The 19,321-nt window shown below is 40.0% G+C and overlaps 1 protein-coding gene across 2 annotated transcripts in view; it reads left to right on the top strand.

Moving 5' to 3' along the window:
* Nucleotides 1-1,337: 1,337 nt before the first annotated feature.
* The window catches only part of LOC119892010 (nuclear receptor subfamily 6 group A member 1-A), a 96,255-nt gene continuing 78,271 nt past the window's right edge, over nucleotides 1,338-19,321 (top strand). The window contains exon 1 of one of the 2 annotated variants that reach the window (XM_038704064.1): nucleotides 1,338-1,643. In XM_038704064.1, coding sequence (XP_038559992.1) covers nucleotides 1,577-1,643 — 67 coding nt within the window. In that variant the 5' untranslated portion in view covers nucleotides 1,338-1,576. The remainder of the gene's footprint in view (nucleotides 1,644-19,321) is intronic. The other variant, XM_038704066.1, reaches the window with a different exon arrangement.

Raw genomic sequence — 19,321 nt, 5'->3', positions numbered from 1 at the left:
CCCCACAAAGAATAGAAGGCCTATAGCGTTTAAAAGCAATATTTGGAGGTGCATGCAAAACTCGGCATAAACCTTAACATCCGTACAAAACATTTTGAGATTGGACTCACCCCAGGTGACCGTAAGTAGTGCCCCCTGGGTAATGCAGTTTATTTAGGGCCGTTATAAATCGCCTAAAGCACCTTATGGGGAGTGCGAGAAAGAGTTGGCCTACCGGCAGCTTGTCAGGGTTGATGGTGCTCAAGAAAAGTCGCGGTAGGGTATGCTAAAGGGTGAAATGTAGATGTGCCGGTGTAACACCAAAATATGTGACCTATCGGATTCTGTGACTAGACCCAAACGACGATTAGGCTACCGGCCCGCTTCAGGAACTGGACATTTTATTAAGAAATGCTAAAACATTTGATAGCAGAACAAGGATCAATCTGAAAACGTTTCTTGTTTTCACACATTATTACAGTGTGACCACCAGGGGGCACCACACACTCTTAACTATTTCTGACTGAAACATCTCTCTTAAATACGAATTAAAATTGGCTGGTATTGCTGAACGTGTAGGCCTGCTCCCAAACAAGAGATAATAACAGTTGGCTATTATTAGCATGCTAGCTTTCGGCTTGCCTAACTGCGCATCAGATTCAGAATGTGACTCCATTTCCCATAATGCCTGCAGTATTTAAATTCATGCGTTGCGTAATCTCTGTTGTGTGTTTCTGCTGCCTTCAGGTCATGTGGGAATCACCCACAGACTGTATATAAAAAGGAATCACCATATTTCCTAAAAGTAGATAGATGCCATATCACTATGACGAGTTCTGAACAGAAATGAATGTAATTATTGATTTAGATTTAAAATGGGCTCGGTCTTTTTTGCACACTTAAATTCAAGGAAGTAGGACGAACTAACCAACAAATTCACATAGCCATTTACTCTGGTTTGTAGCCTACACATCTAGCCGTAAAATTTTGGAACAGACTCAAAACAAAAGTATGGCCCTACTTTTTAAAAAAAATTTAAATACCATAACTATAGGCTATATATTCAATTAACAACACAATTATTAGATTTTGGCTCAGTTTTTTGGGGAGTTATTTATTATTTTGGTTTTACTCCAGTTTTATGTAGACTAGAACTGTACACAGTTTTGCAATTATTGATTACTATTAATGAATTGCTTATGAATTCTACTTTTCATTTGAAAGAGATGCTGTTTCCTTTGTCTAAAGTTACTAGTCTTGCTTTAAGATTTGAACATTATTTAGTTAGGCTACCTCTGCGTCTGCTTTTTCATTGGCCATAAGAAGCCGATATCCTCTACCCTCTTCACAGACCTCGAACGCACCACTCCTGGGGGTGTGGATCCAGTAATTCCCCGCTGACTGGAAACAGTAGGCGAAATCATGGGACGGCGGTCCGAGCATTGAGCCAGCCAGGCTGAGGACAGAGACAAAGCAGTGGCAGCGTGATCACACTTCAGACTGCATTATCACCATCATCGCCATCAACATTGTGCAGGTTGTTTTGTGTCGGTGAGAGGCGACATCGGGCTGACTCGGGATCAGCCCATGCAGGAGGATGGAAATAGAGAAGAGGACGAATGGGTTCGACTACCCCGAGAGAAACAACGCCAAGTCCGTTAACGGTAGGCAAACACAAGCTGCATGTTCACACACACCACCACTACAGTCTAACCACAACACACTGCTGCTGTGTGTGACTGGAACACACCTTTCCTCACCTCCAAACACCACAGCATGGCTGCACTATTTTTGATTAGCCCCAATCAGCGCATCCATCACTGATGCTGCATGAGCAGCTTACCTGCGCTTCAGCCCGTTCTCAAAGCCACTTATCCAAACTCCACATAGCCTACTTGCTAATATAATGCGTGCAATGGAAATAAACACAGAAAAGAAACACACAGTAGTGTGAAAGCAGTGTTTTGTTGTCATTTATGCCTGCTACATGAAGTTTAGGCTGTCAAACGTTCAGTGTATCTTAACCAGCGGTGGCTTGCAATCATACGAGAACGCATTTTGTTCTGAAATGTAGCTGAGTTTGTGGAAAGTGGAAATGATTGGATTGTCTTTACTGTGTGTTTGCTTGCTCCTTGAGCTGTGTGTGTGTGTGTGTGTGTGTGTGTGTGTGTGCGTGTGTGTGCGCGATAGCTGGAGTTGGGCTGGGAACAGAGGTCGGAATGTTTTTATTTGGAGGTGGTCGGTCAGGCTCGGGGAGATCGTAAAAGGTGAACTTTTGAACTTGGAGAACGCCCTTAAGCCAAAAGCCTTAGTCCCCAAAATCCGGTGTTGCATGCGCTGCTCAGGATGGTAAAGATGGAAACGAAGGTGAGGGGAAGGAAAAGCGATAAACAGGCAAGATGGGTCGAATTTGTGTGTGTCACCGCTTGTAAATGACACTGACTTTGCTGCTTACTCACTTGGAGATCACACTGGAACAAAAGTTTCCCCATCGGTTATTCCGTTTGCTTACAATTTATGATTCTTTAATATGTTCCATATTGACCAGTTCCAGGTCCAAACGCCCCACAATGCCTTTCACTAGCAGTGTCTGTCCCAGGCGCCAGTCGCATATCGTGCCCCATGTGGGTGACTGAAGATTTATTGACATTTACAAGATTAAAATTCCTTTCACTCTTCCTGAACTGAGCAGCTCACTGTGATTTATGTGGACGTTAACATGGACTATGTCTTTTGATTGGTATATTTGTGTGTGACTTGATTGCAGAATAACACTTAATTAGGCTATAAAGATTATAGAAAATTCGATGGATTTATCAAAACAAGTTTTCTTGCTTTTGTAACACACAGTGCATAGACTGTCTTGCATAGAGCATTCTAATAGTTACAAAAAATGATAGATTAAAATGATTTTCAAAACCTTTATTTTAGTAAAAAATTATTAGTCGAGCCACAGAAAATTTACTGTCACCAATTTTGTTTATTAATTTATCATTTAAAGTAATAAACTTTAAATATTCTCTGGTTCCAACCTCTCAAATGTGTTGTTTTACTGTCTTTCTTTTTAAATATTGGAGGCGGTTTGAACCATTTCTTGCCATGACATTTTAGGCCTCATCTTGGGCTTCAGGAAATTGTAACAGCCCTTTTTTTAAAAAAAAAAAAGAACAATTTTCTGACATTATATAAACAAAACAATGAATACATCAATTGAAGCAAACAACACAATAATCGGTAATGAAAGTCTTTTTAAGTAATAATCTTGAAAGATTTGAACATCTCTTGTTGAGCAATGTTTTTGCATCTGTCATGGCACAATAAAACAAAGTAAAAACATAACTAAATACATAAAACAACAAATAGAATAAGCCAAAGGAAACAGTTGCTTGAAGATACTTTTAACAGGATTTAATTTTGAAATAATCAATTTCATTAATTTGGAATTTCAGTAATTTTGTTATTTCTAAACAGTAAAATTCACCAAATTAAAAGGTATTTTAGAAATGTACACATCACCTTGAAAACAGTTCTTGTAATACAATAAAGAGAAAATTGCAAAAAATTCCCATTATATTTTAAATCTAATATTATACTGAATGATAATTCTAAGCAAGGAAGGCCTTTTTGAATAATGCAGAGCAGAAATGAGTAGTCAATTAGTCAAATTGTTGATCAAGAGTAAAATAATTGGCAACTATTTTTAATAACACAATTCAGTCAAGTCATTTTTTAAAGCGAAAAGACCAAACAATTCTCTAGTACTAGCTTTTAAATTGTGATGGTTTGCACTGTTTGTGACTGTTAATTGCAAATGTTCAATTTTGGAGTGGGCGCCCCCCCCACCATGATTGAGTAAATCCAGAAAATAGGCCCGGCAAGGCAGCTTCAGTGATATAGCACATTTCCGACACAGAGCAATGAAAAGCATGTATCTGAAAAATATTTGTTAGTTGCAGCCAAAGAAGAAAGACAGATGTTAAGGTCCAGCTGGTTAACCCGTTACTGACTGGTCAGAAGTGCACAAGTGTTGACTGTTAGCCTTTCTATCACCTCACATTGTTGGAAAACAAAGCAGCCAAACCCTCCTTCCAGCTCCTGTCCCAGCTTTTCCACATAACCACATTTTGAAAAACAAACTGAATTTCCATTGATCTTTGAATTGAACAACCTCCCCTCCTCACTGAAGTATGCTTGTTTTAATGTAATTGAACTGGAATTGTATGAAGAAGAAGGAGGAAGACCGGTTGGGTGGAGGGGTTGACTTTTTGTGTGGATCCATGTTTGGGCCTCGGGGGTTTGCAGCTGGCACGGTGGGGCAGATATTCTCAAAGAAAGTGCTTTGTCAGCCCCTGCTCTGGCTCGGGGGTCTGTCCTTTCCCTCGGGGCAGGGTGAAGGGGACGGCTGGCAGTGGGTGGGGCAGGGACAGGATGCGAAACCCCCTGCCGTGACGCTTGAATAATGAGCCAGCAGGAGTACAGTAGAGAAGGAGGAGCTGCTTCTGGTGGCGGTGGAGGAGGGTTGCCGGAGGTGGGCCCCGCAGGCAGATGTGATCAATCATGTTGTTTTCTTCATCTACTTAACTTGACTCCCTCCGCCATCAGTAGATCTGCATCTACAGTGACAAGCACCTCACCTCTCTCTCATGCACACACACACACATCAAATTAATGTATTTTGAATTGTTGGAACAAATATGTAATGTTCTAACAGAGCAGTGGTACTAATTTGGATGAAAATAAGGGTCAAATTGAATGAAAAGAGGGCAGACGTGGACTGTTTGCTTTCTTACAGTAAAGAGAGCAAAGCCTTAATCATAATAATTTTACAGAACCAACTTTTCTGTGCAGTTAAGATGAAAAACATAATTTCTCGATTAGATGGCTCATCATTTGGTCTATGAAATGTAAAAAAAGAAAAAAAAGGTTACAGAGAAACGCAGCAAATCCCTGTGTTTGGAAGCAGAGAATGATTGGCATTTTGTTTGTAAAATAGCTGAAACAATTCTCAAAATAGTTGCGTTTTTAAAAAAAAGTTTTGCCAGTCTAGTTTGTTCATCAACCAATAATTGCAGCAGGGCAGCTTAGTCTTCTCTTAGAGTCTTGGATTTTCAGGAGTTAGGTTTTTCTCTTCAACTAAGCGATTTAACAGGTATTAAAAGTTATTTATCAAGTGTTTAGATTTTTATTTAGACTGAATGGAATATCTGAAACTACACAAAATATTAAAAAAGTTATTTAGTACAATAGAAAATGTTGAAATGTCCCAATTTGTAAAGCAGTTTGCCAAAAGTTTCTATTTTTACAGTGCAGATCAGTCTGTTTCTTCAATCAAGTGGCACTGTCTTGAAACAAGGAACATCAGATATGACCCCCCTGCTGCAATGATTTTTTTAAACAAATAACTAAGAAACTCAAGGAAATGATTACTAGTTTCAAATGTAGGAATACAGGGGAGTTAATCTAAGGACTCCACCCATTCCAAGATAATTTCACCAGACTCAAGAAAATTCTTCGCCCAGGCTGATTAGCATTTCAAACAAAGTGATTTATCTCACAGCACGCTCCACAGCAGATGGTTTTACTGTTTAAAGAGAACATTTTGATGAATGAAGGCATTTTAAAGTGTGTTATCAGAATGAGGGCCTGTGTGTGCTATAATGATGAGAGATCATTGAAGAAAAGGTAAAGACTTAAGACTAATCATTTAACCCTGCATAAACTGGATTTACTTATTTTGTCAGCAAAAATTAACAACTTGCTGAACAAATTCCGAGAAATAAACTTTGATTTGGCAAATGTTTTATAAATTAAGGGAGGAGTGGCCTGATTAATTGAACTTTTTTCAGTTTTTAAGTTTAAACAATTTAAACTGAAAAGAGAAATGCGTACACAGTTAAACAATTTGCTTAACAAAACACTAATTTACAAAACATTTTAAGATGGTGATGCATCTGAACATATTGTCACTATTTATAATGTATGTATTAGTGTAGCGAAATATCCTTTCGGTTTAGATAAAGACACCATTTGTTTTGTTTCCTCTCCTCTAAATATCACATACATTTCAGAAAACACTGTAAAAATACATGCATGAATTTAACATCATTTTGTTTTCATATTTGCCTATTTAGTTATTCTGACATTAAAAATAAAAAGTCTGTTTTTTACATAGTCTTGATCATTTTTGAATCTCTTATGTGTGTTAGCGGGGTATTGGCTGAAACCTTTTTACTTTTGGGACACTATTTGGTCTTTTTTATGCATCCTTTTTGTCACTGTCATGCTTACTTCCTCATGCTCGCTGTTTTCTGATTTGTTGCCTGGTATGACTTCTGACTACAGAAATGTGAGTTGACCGGTTGTAATTTTGGACGGCAAAATAGAAAAGAGTACAACATTTATATTCTGGACTTGATCTTCACTAATTACATAGATTTTAGAAGGAACAAATGAAGATTTCAAAGACAAATAAACGTGTCAATGATGGGATGGTTGAATGATGAGGACTTGGTGTGAAGAATGAGGCCGAGTTGCTGGCTGAGAGGTCTAGAGGCTGAAAGCCCTTCATCCTGATGCTGCTGTTTCCTGGCAACACACGTGTGCGTGGTCAGAATGAAGAAGGTCAGATGGTGATGCAATAGCAATGACAGAACAGCAACAACTGCATACACAACGCTACTGGTTCGAATTGGCTTTGGATCGTTCCCCCCTCTTATCAGGACGACATTCAAACAGCCACATCACACAGACACCCTCTAACCTGACACTTCAGGTGCTTTGCATGTTGCAACCGGAAGAAATGTTATTTTACATGTTACACTACAATGGACTCCTACAATCCTATTGTCTTGAAGCATTTTTTTCTTTAACCAGTTTACCTTCTTTATACTATCTTGTTTTAAGACACTGACCCTCTGAAATTCCCTGAACCGGGCGAAACAGCCTCGGGAACAAATGGGATTATCCCAAATTCGATTTTATTGCTTTGACTGTAAAGATTGTTTGTACTTCTTTGATACTAGTGCCAATATAATACTTTGGTATCGGTACCAAAATTAAACCTTACTTTAAGAAATGTAAGCATTTTCTGCAAAACCCCTTTGGTTAATAAAAATACAAGCCATTTTGTTAGATTAGGTTAGTGTGTGGGTGTACGGTTGCTACAACTATGTGTATTACCATCAGTAAATGGTAGGGCTGAGCAATAGAACAATAACAAGAATTATGGCGATATTATTTTCCTCAAAAACACTATAACAAATGTTCAATAAATTCAATGATTTAATTCTTTTGAATTACAAACAAATTAGCACTTAATTTTTCTAGTAAGATAATTTTGTTGAGGAAAAGGGCCGGAAATTTTCTTTAACTTAATTTTACTAATTTGCTGTGAAAATATTTAATCATCATTGTTTTGAATGTTTAACCTCAAATTTGTGAAGTGATGCACTATTTGGCATCAAGTGTTTGTCATGTTCTGACCTTAAAGAATAGTTTAAAACCACAATTAACCACCTGGTTTCTTTCATTTGCACTCATGAGCACAAATCTGCCTTTAATCTTGAAAGAAATAATCCTAAATTCAAAAAAGGATTTACATTGCTTGTGACTGACTACATGCAGTTATAATTAGATTAAAAGTGTCATGGTTTGATTAAATCAAAACCATTACCATCATCCTTTAGCACTTTCTATCATTTGTTAGGGCTGCAACTTGTGATATTTTTCCATTATTGATTAATCTGACAGTTATTTTCTTGATTAATCATGTGCTCTATAAGAGGTCAGAAAACAGTAAAAAAAAAAAAATCCAACATAGTTTCCCAGAATCCAAGGTTTGTTTTTGATCAGCAGTGACAGATATTTAGTTCATAATGATTTAAACTGAGAAAAGCAGAAAATATCCACATAAAGGAGGAAGGATGCAGTGAGAAAAATGACCTTATGGAAATTGGACTATTCATGTGGAAAGACTATTGTGGATAGAAGGGTGATAGACTATTAAGTGAATGGATACATCTAAAGGTGACATGGTGAGTCACCTTTAATTATTTAGTGTTTATGACTTTTGATACTTAAGTACTCACAAAGCAGTTCTCATTTTTATCTATTAATAATTGATTGACGGTAATATTTTTTTCAGTTCACTTGATAAACTAAACATACTTTTTTAAGCCCACAAACATTTCTATCATCTTCCTGCACTTCTCCCATCCTCCTGCCGAGCTCAGAGCTCTTCCCCCGAGGCTGTGCTTGTGATTTTGTTGTTGTGTGGACTGTGATGGACACGTGGGGGAGGTGGCAGTGAGTGCTATGGGAACGGTGACCAGGGTCAGAGGGATGTTGCTCTTGAAGCATTAATGGCCCGCTCTCTGCTGACCTCCACGTAACCCAGGAAAGTATTTACAGCCTCCACTTGATCCATGAGCTACAGGCTGGGATGGCAGTGAGGCTGCTCTCTGAGATGTTTGCTAGCTTGATCCTGACACAACCTGAGGCTCTAACAGCTGCCGGTGAGCTGCAGGGGAGGATGGGGGGGAAGAAGCCGCCATAAACCATATTTTTGAATAGATTACAGTAAGTATGGGGGACAATTGGTACAGCGTCACTGGCAATCTGTGAACCACGCTTTTGTCAGGCCTCTGTGATATTCAACACATAGCATAGCCAGAGGCCATAAATGTCTTCAATTTGAGTTTGAATTTGGGTGGAGGATGAGTTTACAGGCAGCTGTAAAAGACTGAACTTGGTATGTAGAGTAGGCATGGCTTTCCTGTGAAAACCATAGCGCTGGAGGATGCAGTTGTCGGGGGGGGTTATAAAAGAGCAGCTGAGGAGTTTCAGTTCAAAAACGCTATTTCCATTTTACAGGGGAAAACGGGGATTAGGTGTCACTTATTTGGACATTTGAAGCTCCTAAGTGATGGTCTGGAGTATAGGTGCCAGTCCTCCCATGCTAGCCAGATTGGAAGCTGTTGAAGGTGATTGGTTGTTGAAGTCATTTACAGACGAAGTTGATGATCAGGCACCAGAGTCATTTCACAGTCAACAGAAAAGACACACAGAGCTGTGCACATTTACTCCTTTAACAGGAATCTGCAAAACAGTTACTGTTCTCATTACCTAAACACACACACAAACATTCCCTGAATGCTCACCGGAGTTTGTTTTTTACTGCAGCGCACCTCAGTTGTGAAAGTCCTAAAGGGCGGACAGTGCACACTAGGGCTGCTTCTACCAATTCTTCCTATTATCCAACCATTTATCCAGTTTGTTGTTCAGTCTGCGAGCCCAATCTTCAGATGTCTTGTTTTCTCCAGAGAATGTTTGACATTTTTTCTTTCATAAATGGCTGTCTGGCAATTGACTAATTGCTTTAAGTACACACACATTCAGTGCAGTGTTAAGAATGTGTTATCACTGAAAAATCAAATGAAGTATGTTTTAATATGCCAACTTTCAGGCTGAATCGCTCAGGTTTGGAGGATGCTGTTGACTGAGACTTTTGTGCAGGAGCCCCTCCATAGGGGCTCCAAATACATGGGTGCAATAGCTCAGAAAAACAGGCAGCTGTGTGGATTTTTCACATTTGAAATTTTGCTTCTTGGTTTGTTTTTTTTATTTTTATTTTTGTGGCTGGTTTTGTAAGATGATTATTATCAGATGGCTGCTATAGGCCTGAGTTTGCACAGTGCAGTACGCTCGGTGGCTCTGAGAGGTAGTAAAACTCTGACCTCTGGTATGATGAAAGGGAAGTTGCTCCTTTGAACGTGTCAAGTGGCGGTGACAGAGCTCCCACCCCTCTGACCACGGCGTGACCCTCAGCCCTGCTGCCCGCCAGGATTAACACTGATAAAGACACACATTCATTAGTTTAACATAACATGCACCGATGACTGCACTGTGAAAATGTCTGAGGCTGTAATATGTGGCCTTCACCTCATCGTTTGATCTTAAAGGATGCAATGTGGCCAACAATGTAGCATTAAATAAAAAGGAGGGTTAACTGTAACCTTAAGTGGCTGATCAATTTAATTAAAATATCCATCAATGAGATGGAGTTTTTTTTTTTCTGAATAAGAAATGTATGCTTTAAATGTGCATGTGCATTATTTTATATATATCCCAATATTTAGTCTAAATCCATATGGAAGTGCCACCTTACTTCCACTGGATACTTCTGGCCCAGGGTGTCTTAAAGTACAAATCTTTAAAATATTGGAAAATCAATTACAAAATGGAACCTAAAGATATTATATATAGTTTAAGCTGGATCAGGCAATATTGGTGAAACTTGCAAGAGACAGCTAGATATTGAATGTATCTCTGCCTTTAAGCCCTCCCACCAAAACCACTCCCTCTTGAGTGCACAGGCAGAGTGAGTGCAGGTAGGCAGGTAGGTAGGCCAGCCTGTCTGACTTACAGTCCTGTTTATTACAGTCTTGAGACAGCCACATGTACCAGATCATTTTATGTTTTGAGAGCCTTTGATTTATTAATTGCTGTTGGGATGTAAAGAGAATTTTAACAAATTTATCAAAAAATGCTTTTATAATAAATTGCATAGCCCAGCTTGAATGCAGTGCTTTATGTCTTTGGGTCAGTTTTACAAGTCTTAAAAGTAGTGTGTCTCAGGTTTCTGGTTCTGGTGATTTTATAGAAAATGTTATATTCCAATGCTGCGGGCATAATGAAGGTTCTGAAGAAAATTCTTCCCTCCGTCACTTCCAGGTGATCAGACCTATGTGACCTCCAGTGTAAAGCCTCTGCTGGTCAAAATGTGAGGCCATGAGCTCGGTGCATGTTCTGTGAACTTGAGTGGTGCTCCGAGGCAGCACCACGGGGGCGTGCGCTTTATCAGCCTGAAGCAGCGGGGTGGACAGAGTAGACATTGTGCCGCGCTGTGTTACACACCGAGGTCAAGGGTCAGGTGTAGAGGTCAAAGGGATGACCGCGGAGCAGCCTGTGAAGCCAGTACTTGAGTTCCTTCACAATCTGTCATATGCAATATCCACCATGGAGCGCTGAGAGGCTCTGAGCTAAAGACAGACTGCTAATCAGGACCCAGACTGTTTCTTATGAAGAGTGTGTTTAAAGTTTGGGTTTACCAGGTGTAAGGCAGCACCCCTCTTAGATTCAGCAGGCCATTCACACCCAATGAAAGCAACACTGACCACATAAAGGAACAATAGGGATTTGATAGCAGCCAGCTAGATAGTGATCTAGCAACAGCCCTAAATCCAGGTGTTCACAGTGGCAATATCGCCACTTGGTTATAACCCCATCTGCTCCTTCAAGGCTGTCTGAGGCAAACTGAAACGCCTTACTGTCATGCTTGGGTGTCCCTGCTGGAGGGGGATGGATCGAGTGGTGCCCAAAGGGTAACGCAGCCTACTCTATTCTGACCTCTCAGCACGCACAGGATTCATTCTGTCCTGCCGCAGTGTGAAAACAATGATCTATCTGTGGCTGCTGCTTCCTCTCATCCATCTTACAGTTGGGAGGGGTAATTGATTGAGTGAGTGAGTGAGTGAAAGAGATGATGTCACACAGCCCACAACTGTATTGTTCAAGATTAATCTTTGAAAACATTCCCCATCTGTGCTGTCCTCACTGCAGTCACTCGCTGCTGTGCTTAAATATGAATGGAATTTAGTGATAGGCAGCGAGAGCTGTTTAGGACATTTTAAATGTTGGGTTTACCATTTTATGAAGTTTAAAGCTTTTTTCGGCAGAGCTCTTTGTATGCTCAGCCGTAGTGTTGCTCATGCTAGCTACACCGATCCACGTCTGAATCTTTTCCCACGTATGAGCCAGAAATAAGAAAAGTGTCACTGTATGTTCACCCTACAATGTTTACCAAGAGAAATATACCAGACACCAAAAGCCTTTCATGAACTGGCTATAGGTTGAATCAGCAAACATTTATAGATCAGTTAATCAAGTAACTTTTCATACAAGAAATAAAAAAATCAAAATAGTGATATCTAAAGACACAAACTGGCAGTTTAAAGCCACAACATGCAGTCAAATACAATACAAGTAGTATTTTACTAAAATGTTTAAAAGTTTTCCCAAATTGGAAAACCTTTTTTTTTCTCGCCAACCTCCAGTAGTATCTGTCACATATCCATCAGATGTCATTTTCAGCTGCTAGGCTCAACCTTCACCAGAGCCCCACATTTATCACATTAGTTGAGGAAATATAAGAGTTTCAATCCCATACTTCCTCCCATCTTTGTGGCCATTTTTTCTGTTGATGTACCTAGCTAGATATGTCGAAACAGGACATCCCCACATTTAAACCAAAGCTCTGAAGTGCTACTACTGCTGGAAACACCTGGCCTATTTGAATCTCTAAACAAACTGGAGATGTGGATGGTGATTCCGAGGCCTGGAACAAGGCTAGTATAATGTTGCTGTGTAGTTTGGTTTGACTTATCCAGGTTATGAGATATTTGTCTTGTTGTAGTTGTCTCTTGTTTATGCTGCAACCCAAAAACAGTAGATGTAAATGGTGCTCAAAAGCAAACAAAACTCCAGAAACAAATTTCTTGAACCACAAATGTCTCTGAAATGCTTTTTCAATGCTGTGAGCACCACAAACATAGTCCCATTAACTTCCATTGTTTTGGGGTGGAGGCAGGAACAAGAGACAACTCCAACAAGACATATCTCACCTCAACCTACAATACTGTAGTGAAAACATCTTGTATACCAAATTAAAAGATGAAATATAATAACAACAGGAGCCTTGCAGTTTCTTGTTATGTATGTGATTCAAAGAATGGTAAGTGTAGCCAGTGTTGAAGAAGGTTAAAACAGCAGTGATAACAGCAGATAGTCTGGTTTTAGTTCCAAGTCAGGCTGCAAAGTTTTAAACAAACTCAAGTAATTTTCTAAATAATTTTTTACACATGGAAATTGGGTAATTTTGATGTAAAAAAAAATGCACCGATTGTTATGGCAAGAGTTATTTCTGGTCTCTGTATTAGCTGCTTCTGCTCAGTCAAAGAGGGACAGATCCTACTAATGGGCTTATTCACAGTAAAAGGGAGACCCAGTGGGGGTACCAGAGGTTCAAAGAAAAAGTTTGACCTCACTAAGGCTTGAATGGTGGCATGGCCAATAGCCAGATTACTCTGGTATCTAAATTCAGCCTCTAATCCCACTGACTGACTCCCCTTTCTACGTCTTTGTCATCATTTCCCCTCTGTCCTGTCCCATGTTTGGAGCCAGACCTGCAGTGTGACATGTGATAGATGGTGGCTGTGTGTTTTGTAGAGCTGAGATAAGAGCACGGCTGGCCCAGTGCCGGCCAGGCTGGCAGGTAGAGGCCAACCTACTCAGATAACAGGCTGGCGTTGCCCTCCGCTGGCCATGCGGAACCCCAGCCATCTGGGACAGAAGAGCAGGGACCGTGATGGGCTGATAGTGGCTGCATGAATGTTGGGGAGGGATTCCTGGGCAGGGCTAATTGCTTGAGGTTGAGGATTTCAGAGGCTGGGGGACTGTGCATTCAGTATCTGTTGCATGTAAATCCTAGTTGAAGCCTCTCCATTGTGACCTCGTGCACCAACGAGTCCAGCCATATGGCACTTTCTAGGAATGTTAATTCTGCTGCAGTGTAATATACATTATAGTGTCTACTGATTGACCACACTGTAAAGACTCAAACTCAATATGTATTGTAAGAGAGTTTGAAGGTCTTTCCTGTCCCTAGTATTTTAAGGATATGCTATTTGTCTTTGGTGTTCAGTAAAGAAGACATGAAGAACTATAAGCAGCAGGCTCATGGGCTTCTGGGCAAGAAAGAGTGTATGTGTGTCTCTTGATTACAGATAAAACCTGCAGATTTGTGTTCATTCATATCCACATCTTCAACTCAAAAGCAATTGCATAGTTACAGAATCATTTTTCACTTTGTGAAAGTTCACACAGTCAAGCCTGGGTGAAGCTTACTGTGATAGCCTGAGACAATAAGCAAACATGCAAGTAACAATTATTTTAATTTTAGATAAATCTGCAGATTATTTTCTCGATCAGTCATTCTGTAGAATGTCAGTAAATAGCGAAAAATTTAAAATGCAAATTATTTTGAATAGAAAGATATATAAATTGAAAGCTGTTCAGTTTACTATGATATATGGCATACAATCCTCACAAGAAGCTGGAACCAGAGAGTGTTTAGCATTTTTTCTTAAACTCACTGATGCAATGAATTGATTATCAGAATTGTTTTACAATTATTTTTCTGTCCATAAATTGCTCAGAACAGCGTAATTCAGGGGTTCAGTCACATGGCGTAAAGAGATGTCTGCATTCACTTGCTTACACTTGCAAATGCCACCTTCCATTCAATCTGCCTGAAAGAGCTCAGAGCTACACTACTGAGTCCCTTGTGGTAAATGCCATATTGAGCATGCATAGCATGTCTTCATCAACAAGGAGGGATACAGAAGGGACAAGAGGTAGTGTGTTATTTTGATGGGGAGCTGATTGCGTCGGAGGTTGCTGAGGTTGTGGAGGTGAAAGGTTAAAGATGCAGCCTTTCTTTGTCAACACACAATGGGCCACAGCGGAGCGGGCTCCGGTTGTATTGGCTACTGCTGGAAGCCTTCCCAGCCTCGGGCTGTAATGGTCAATAAACTGTCATGAGGATTAGCAACAGAGACCACACACTGGAGAGCTCAATTCTTCTCTACTGTTGGTCCATTATCAGTGTACACTGCAGCCTTGGAGTATGGACTGAAACCAGGCTTAATCCTGACCAGAAAGCAGCAGAGAAAATGGAAAACGATGTGTGGGAGGACTGATTGACCAATATCCTCGCAGTGTGTCCTTGTACAGTCATTGCCCTTCTGTTGAAAGAACATTGTAGCAGAAAACTGACCATTATCCAAAGCATGCTGTAGTTTTTTTTATTTTAAAATGTGTTTTTCTACCTCCCAGGCAGCTAACATTTCCAATAATTTTAATACAGTATTAACTAGGGATGAGACGAGATCTTGTGATGTGATAGTAATAAACCACACCGCTCGCACTGTGAGTCCAAGCAGCTGTGAGATGAGATGAGTGGTAACATAGCTGGTTTTAAAACGTACACATCTAAAAACTAAAGCGCAGCCTGCTCTGTTTGGGACTGTGAGCACTTTATCTGAGCTCCCGAAGTTAACGTGTGTGTGTGTGGATCTTTGGTGAGATTTCTGTCTGATCAAAAGGGTTTCATATACTCTCTGTTTCACATGCAACATGCAGTCCCAAACTGCGTCGGTCAAATGGTCTGAAGGGGATAACGTTACTACCAGCAAATCAAAAATGTAATGCACTGCAGAGTATTGGGCAAATGGACTTATCAAAGTCTGGTAATATTATGACTTTTCTCTGGGCATGTCAGAGAACACAGATATGTGGTAGAGAATGTGAATGTGCAGAAAGTTTTGAACATGAGAAGAAAATCTGCTGAAACACAGCTATTAAAGTCCAGGAGTTTATAACTAAATTAAAATTAATTTATCATTGTGGTGAAAAGGTGCCACAATCGCATTTAAAGAGGTTACTTCCCCAAACAAAGACACAAAGAGGAGGGGAGTCTAAATCATGAATCAGCAGGGGTGATATTAAATAAGTTGATCTACAGAAAAACAGAGAAACAGATCTGATAGCAGCACAGAATGACTGAGAGCTGCACTGGCTTATATTCTGTTATACTATATAGCTATAGAGTTTGAATTGTCACCTGCCACCTGAATTTTGTTTTTCTCTTTACATAAATAAAATAAAAAATCACCATAAACTGGTGCAGAAAAATTCACCAGTATTTAATGCTCAAAATTTTCTTGTAATTCAGCATTTCTTAAAAATAGTGTTAAAATCTTGTCTCGTCTTGATCTTGTGAACCCAATCTCGAATCTCGTCTCTTCTGGTGGGTTACGTGTCATGGGTTGTCACACCCATAGTATTAACATTTTCTCAGGAGACTTGAGACTGAGTTTGTAATCCTTTGCAATGAATATCATGTCTGGAGAGCAATTTGAAAAGTCTGCACTGCATTACCACACAGCACTAACGTATCTTTGACTAATATAGAAATAGACATGACAACTTTTTGACATTACTGATGTCAATCAAATTGTAAGTCTTTACATTATTTTCACATCATATGAAAATAAAATTGACTGGAAGAAGAGAGAAAACCTTTTTAGCATTTAAAGCGTCAGTTCACCAAAATCACAGAAACATTTCTCACTTGCCTCCAGTGGTATCTAGAATATAATTGGGGGTCCAAGCCCGAGTGGGCTGGGAACCCGCGATTGCAAGGTATCACATATGTAAAACCTTATATCCACGCGTTCGGGAGATCGACCTGAATTTCCTGGTAAAGGCCACGCCCATTTCCGCCTACACTACTATATCTCGCATCATAAACCTTATGTCTACGTATTTGGGGGATACTGCCAAATCGTATGGTATAGGACACGCCTTTGTGCGATGACATTTTAACTTTGCTACATCGCAAAAACTGAAAAACCTATTTTAATTAACTCCTCCAAAGCGTCAAGTCCGATCAGCACCAAATTTGGCATGGACCATCTCTGGACCAAGCTGATAAAAGTTTGTAGAGGAAATTTTGATCCGACAAAAAATGTCCTGATTATAGGCTAACAAATATTTGCAAAAACGCTGAAAACAGGAAGTTACATCATATCTAAGGTTTGGAATGTCCGATCAACACCAAACTTGAGGACCTTATGTGCCATGCCCCCCTGACGGGCTGTGCAAAAGTTTGTGCAGTTAGCCCCTAGTTGGCGCTATTAAAAAAAAAAAAAAAAAAAAAAAAAAAATCCCATTGACTTACATTCATTTTATATCTCCATAACCACAGGTCCGATTGATACCAAATTTGGGTCATTTATTCCTAATGGGCCCCTGATGATACCTGAAAACGTTGGTGCAATTCGGCCTAAAGATGGCGCTATAATCGAAGCTCAAATACCGTGGAACAACCCCATTCATTTCAATGGGATGTCAAACCAATGCACATTTTGACTCATAACTACGCGCCGCTATATCTCACAATCATAAACCTTATGTCTATGTATTTGGGGGAGACTGCCAAATCGTATGGTATAGGACACGCCTTTAACTTCGCTAAATAACGAAAACTGAAAAACCTTTTTAAATTAACTCCTCCGAAGCGGCAACTCCGATCGGCACCACATTTTGGCATGGACCATCTCTGGACCAAGCTGATAAAAGTTTGTAGAGGAAATTTTGATCCGACAAAAAATGTCCCAATTATAAGCTAACAGATGTTTGCGAAAACGCTGAAAACAGGATTTAATGTCATATCTTACGTTTGCAAAGGCCGATCTAAACCAAACTCGACCTCAGCGGGGCGAGGGTGGCGTCTGGCGCCGGGAGGCTTGGACCCCGCTTACAACTGCAAGCAGTTGTAAGCGGGGTCCAAGCCTAGGAATTAGAACTGTTTTTTTCCAGCAACGGCAGACATTGATGTTTCCCATTCTAATGACTTTTCCCATAGCACCATCATCTGGTCTTAGATTTGTCAGAGACTTTTGTTAACGACTGAATACCTGCAAAACAAAGGACATTCACTAAATTGTAGCCTACTTTTTGTTTAATGCTGATTAGCGAACTAAGATAGATACTCATGTGCAAAACTAAGATAGTGATCATAAACAAAAACATTATACTATGGAAGGGCTGTTGCGGTGAAGTAATTTCCCCCGCGGTAATATGTTGGGGCTCAACTGGATGAGATATTGCATTTTTCATCAATGAAGTACTTTGGTGCCATATAGCATCGTAAGAGTGTCTGTGGATCTCCCCTCCACTGCACAGCGAGACTAACAGCAGCTTTATGGTCGGAGCAAACTAGCTGCTGGGTGCTAGTCAACAACATTGCCAAGCAAATTCATTTTTGTAGTTTGACTGTCTTTTTCGCACATAATGTTAGCTATATAGTTACCTTCAGGGCATGTCTATCAAGTCAATTTACATCTTGCAGCAATGTACACACACACACACACACCGGTGCGGAGAAGAATGGGTTGTTCACAACTAACCACTGCGCAGGAGTAACCTTATAACTAAATTTCCACAGAAAGCAACATGAAAAACAGCTGCAGGCATCTGACACACTACTCTCGTTAGTTAGTGAGCTTCAAATGAGGCTTACCATTCAGTTTCTCTTGACTGTCCCTCAGGATTACGTTAGTCCAACCTTCACCGGGCCTGCTAGCCACCTTAGTCGTGCAATATGTCACATCAAGTTAGCTAACCTTAAAATAAAAAGTAAAACAACACGACAACACTTACAGCTTCCATCACGGTTGTTGTGGTGCTTGCCATCCTCCGCGGTAGGCTTGACTAATAGTGCGGTATTTCAATTTTGCGGTTATTGCGACAGCCCTATACTATGGAAGATTATATCATTTAAAAAAGGTGTGCTTGAAAATAAAGTTTTATACCTGTAATCTTAATGCTTGAACTTGCATGTTAACTTTGAACATGTAGGTTTCTGTCTGTAAACTTTAGTTGGTTTAGTTGCATTGTTGCACTGTGAGCATGGTTGCATACTAACATTTCCATTAGCGCAGTCTCACAGACTAGCTAGTGTTGCCGTTGATCCTTAGTCTTGTCCATTGCTGTGCGCAGCACAAATGAAAGTCCATTCACTTTGATTGTTGGGTGGAGGCAGAAACCTCAGACACAGATATCTCAAAACCTGATCAAATAAAAAACAAACTACCTGGATGGCTATATATGACTGGAAGTAAGTATTTTGTAATTTAGGTGATTTCATTAAAGCTGTTAGCAGTAATGTAATGTAAATTAGTTTAAACACATACAACAATGGCTTTGTCTTTAATTTCTCAGTAGGCAAACAAACTGTAACAATAAAATAGTATAGTGACAAAATGCATATAAATATATAAGTGTTGCCTCTACATCAGTGCAAAGAATATGGAAGACATTATTCCTAAATTGAACTGTTCACTTGTGATCTTTCTGTAAATCTGACTCAAAAGCTGTGATATATCTCAGAGTTTTAGGATCAGCGAGGTAGGGGTGCTCACAGACATTCACCTTTTGTGTGCATGCGTGTTTGTGTGTTGTACGTCAATATAAGTGTGTGTCTGCTCAGGGGAGGGCGACAGAGGCACGTGTGCGTTGGACACAGCTTGTGTGTGTTGGTGTATGCTCCAGGGAGAACATATGCTGGTGTTGACTGTGGGGCAAGGGATGGAGGTAGGAGGGGGGCAGCTGGCGTGTGTCGGGTCAGGGGTCTGCAGCTGTTGATAGCAGGGTGGTACAC

This window comes from Micropterus salmoides, unplaced genomic scaffold, assembly GCF_014851395.1.
Source record: "Micropterus salmoides isolate LMB-PRFRI ecotype aquatic unplaced genomic scaffold, ASM1485139v1 Ms_hic_scaffold_7, whole genome shotgun sequence".
Taxonomy (NCBI): domain Eukaryota; kingdom Metazoa; phylum Chordata; class Actinopteri; order Centrarchiformes; family Centrarchidae; genus Micropterus; species Micropterus salmoides.
This window is presented reverse-complemented; position numbering and strand designations above follow the sequence as displayed.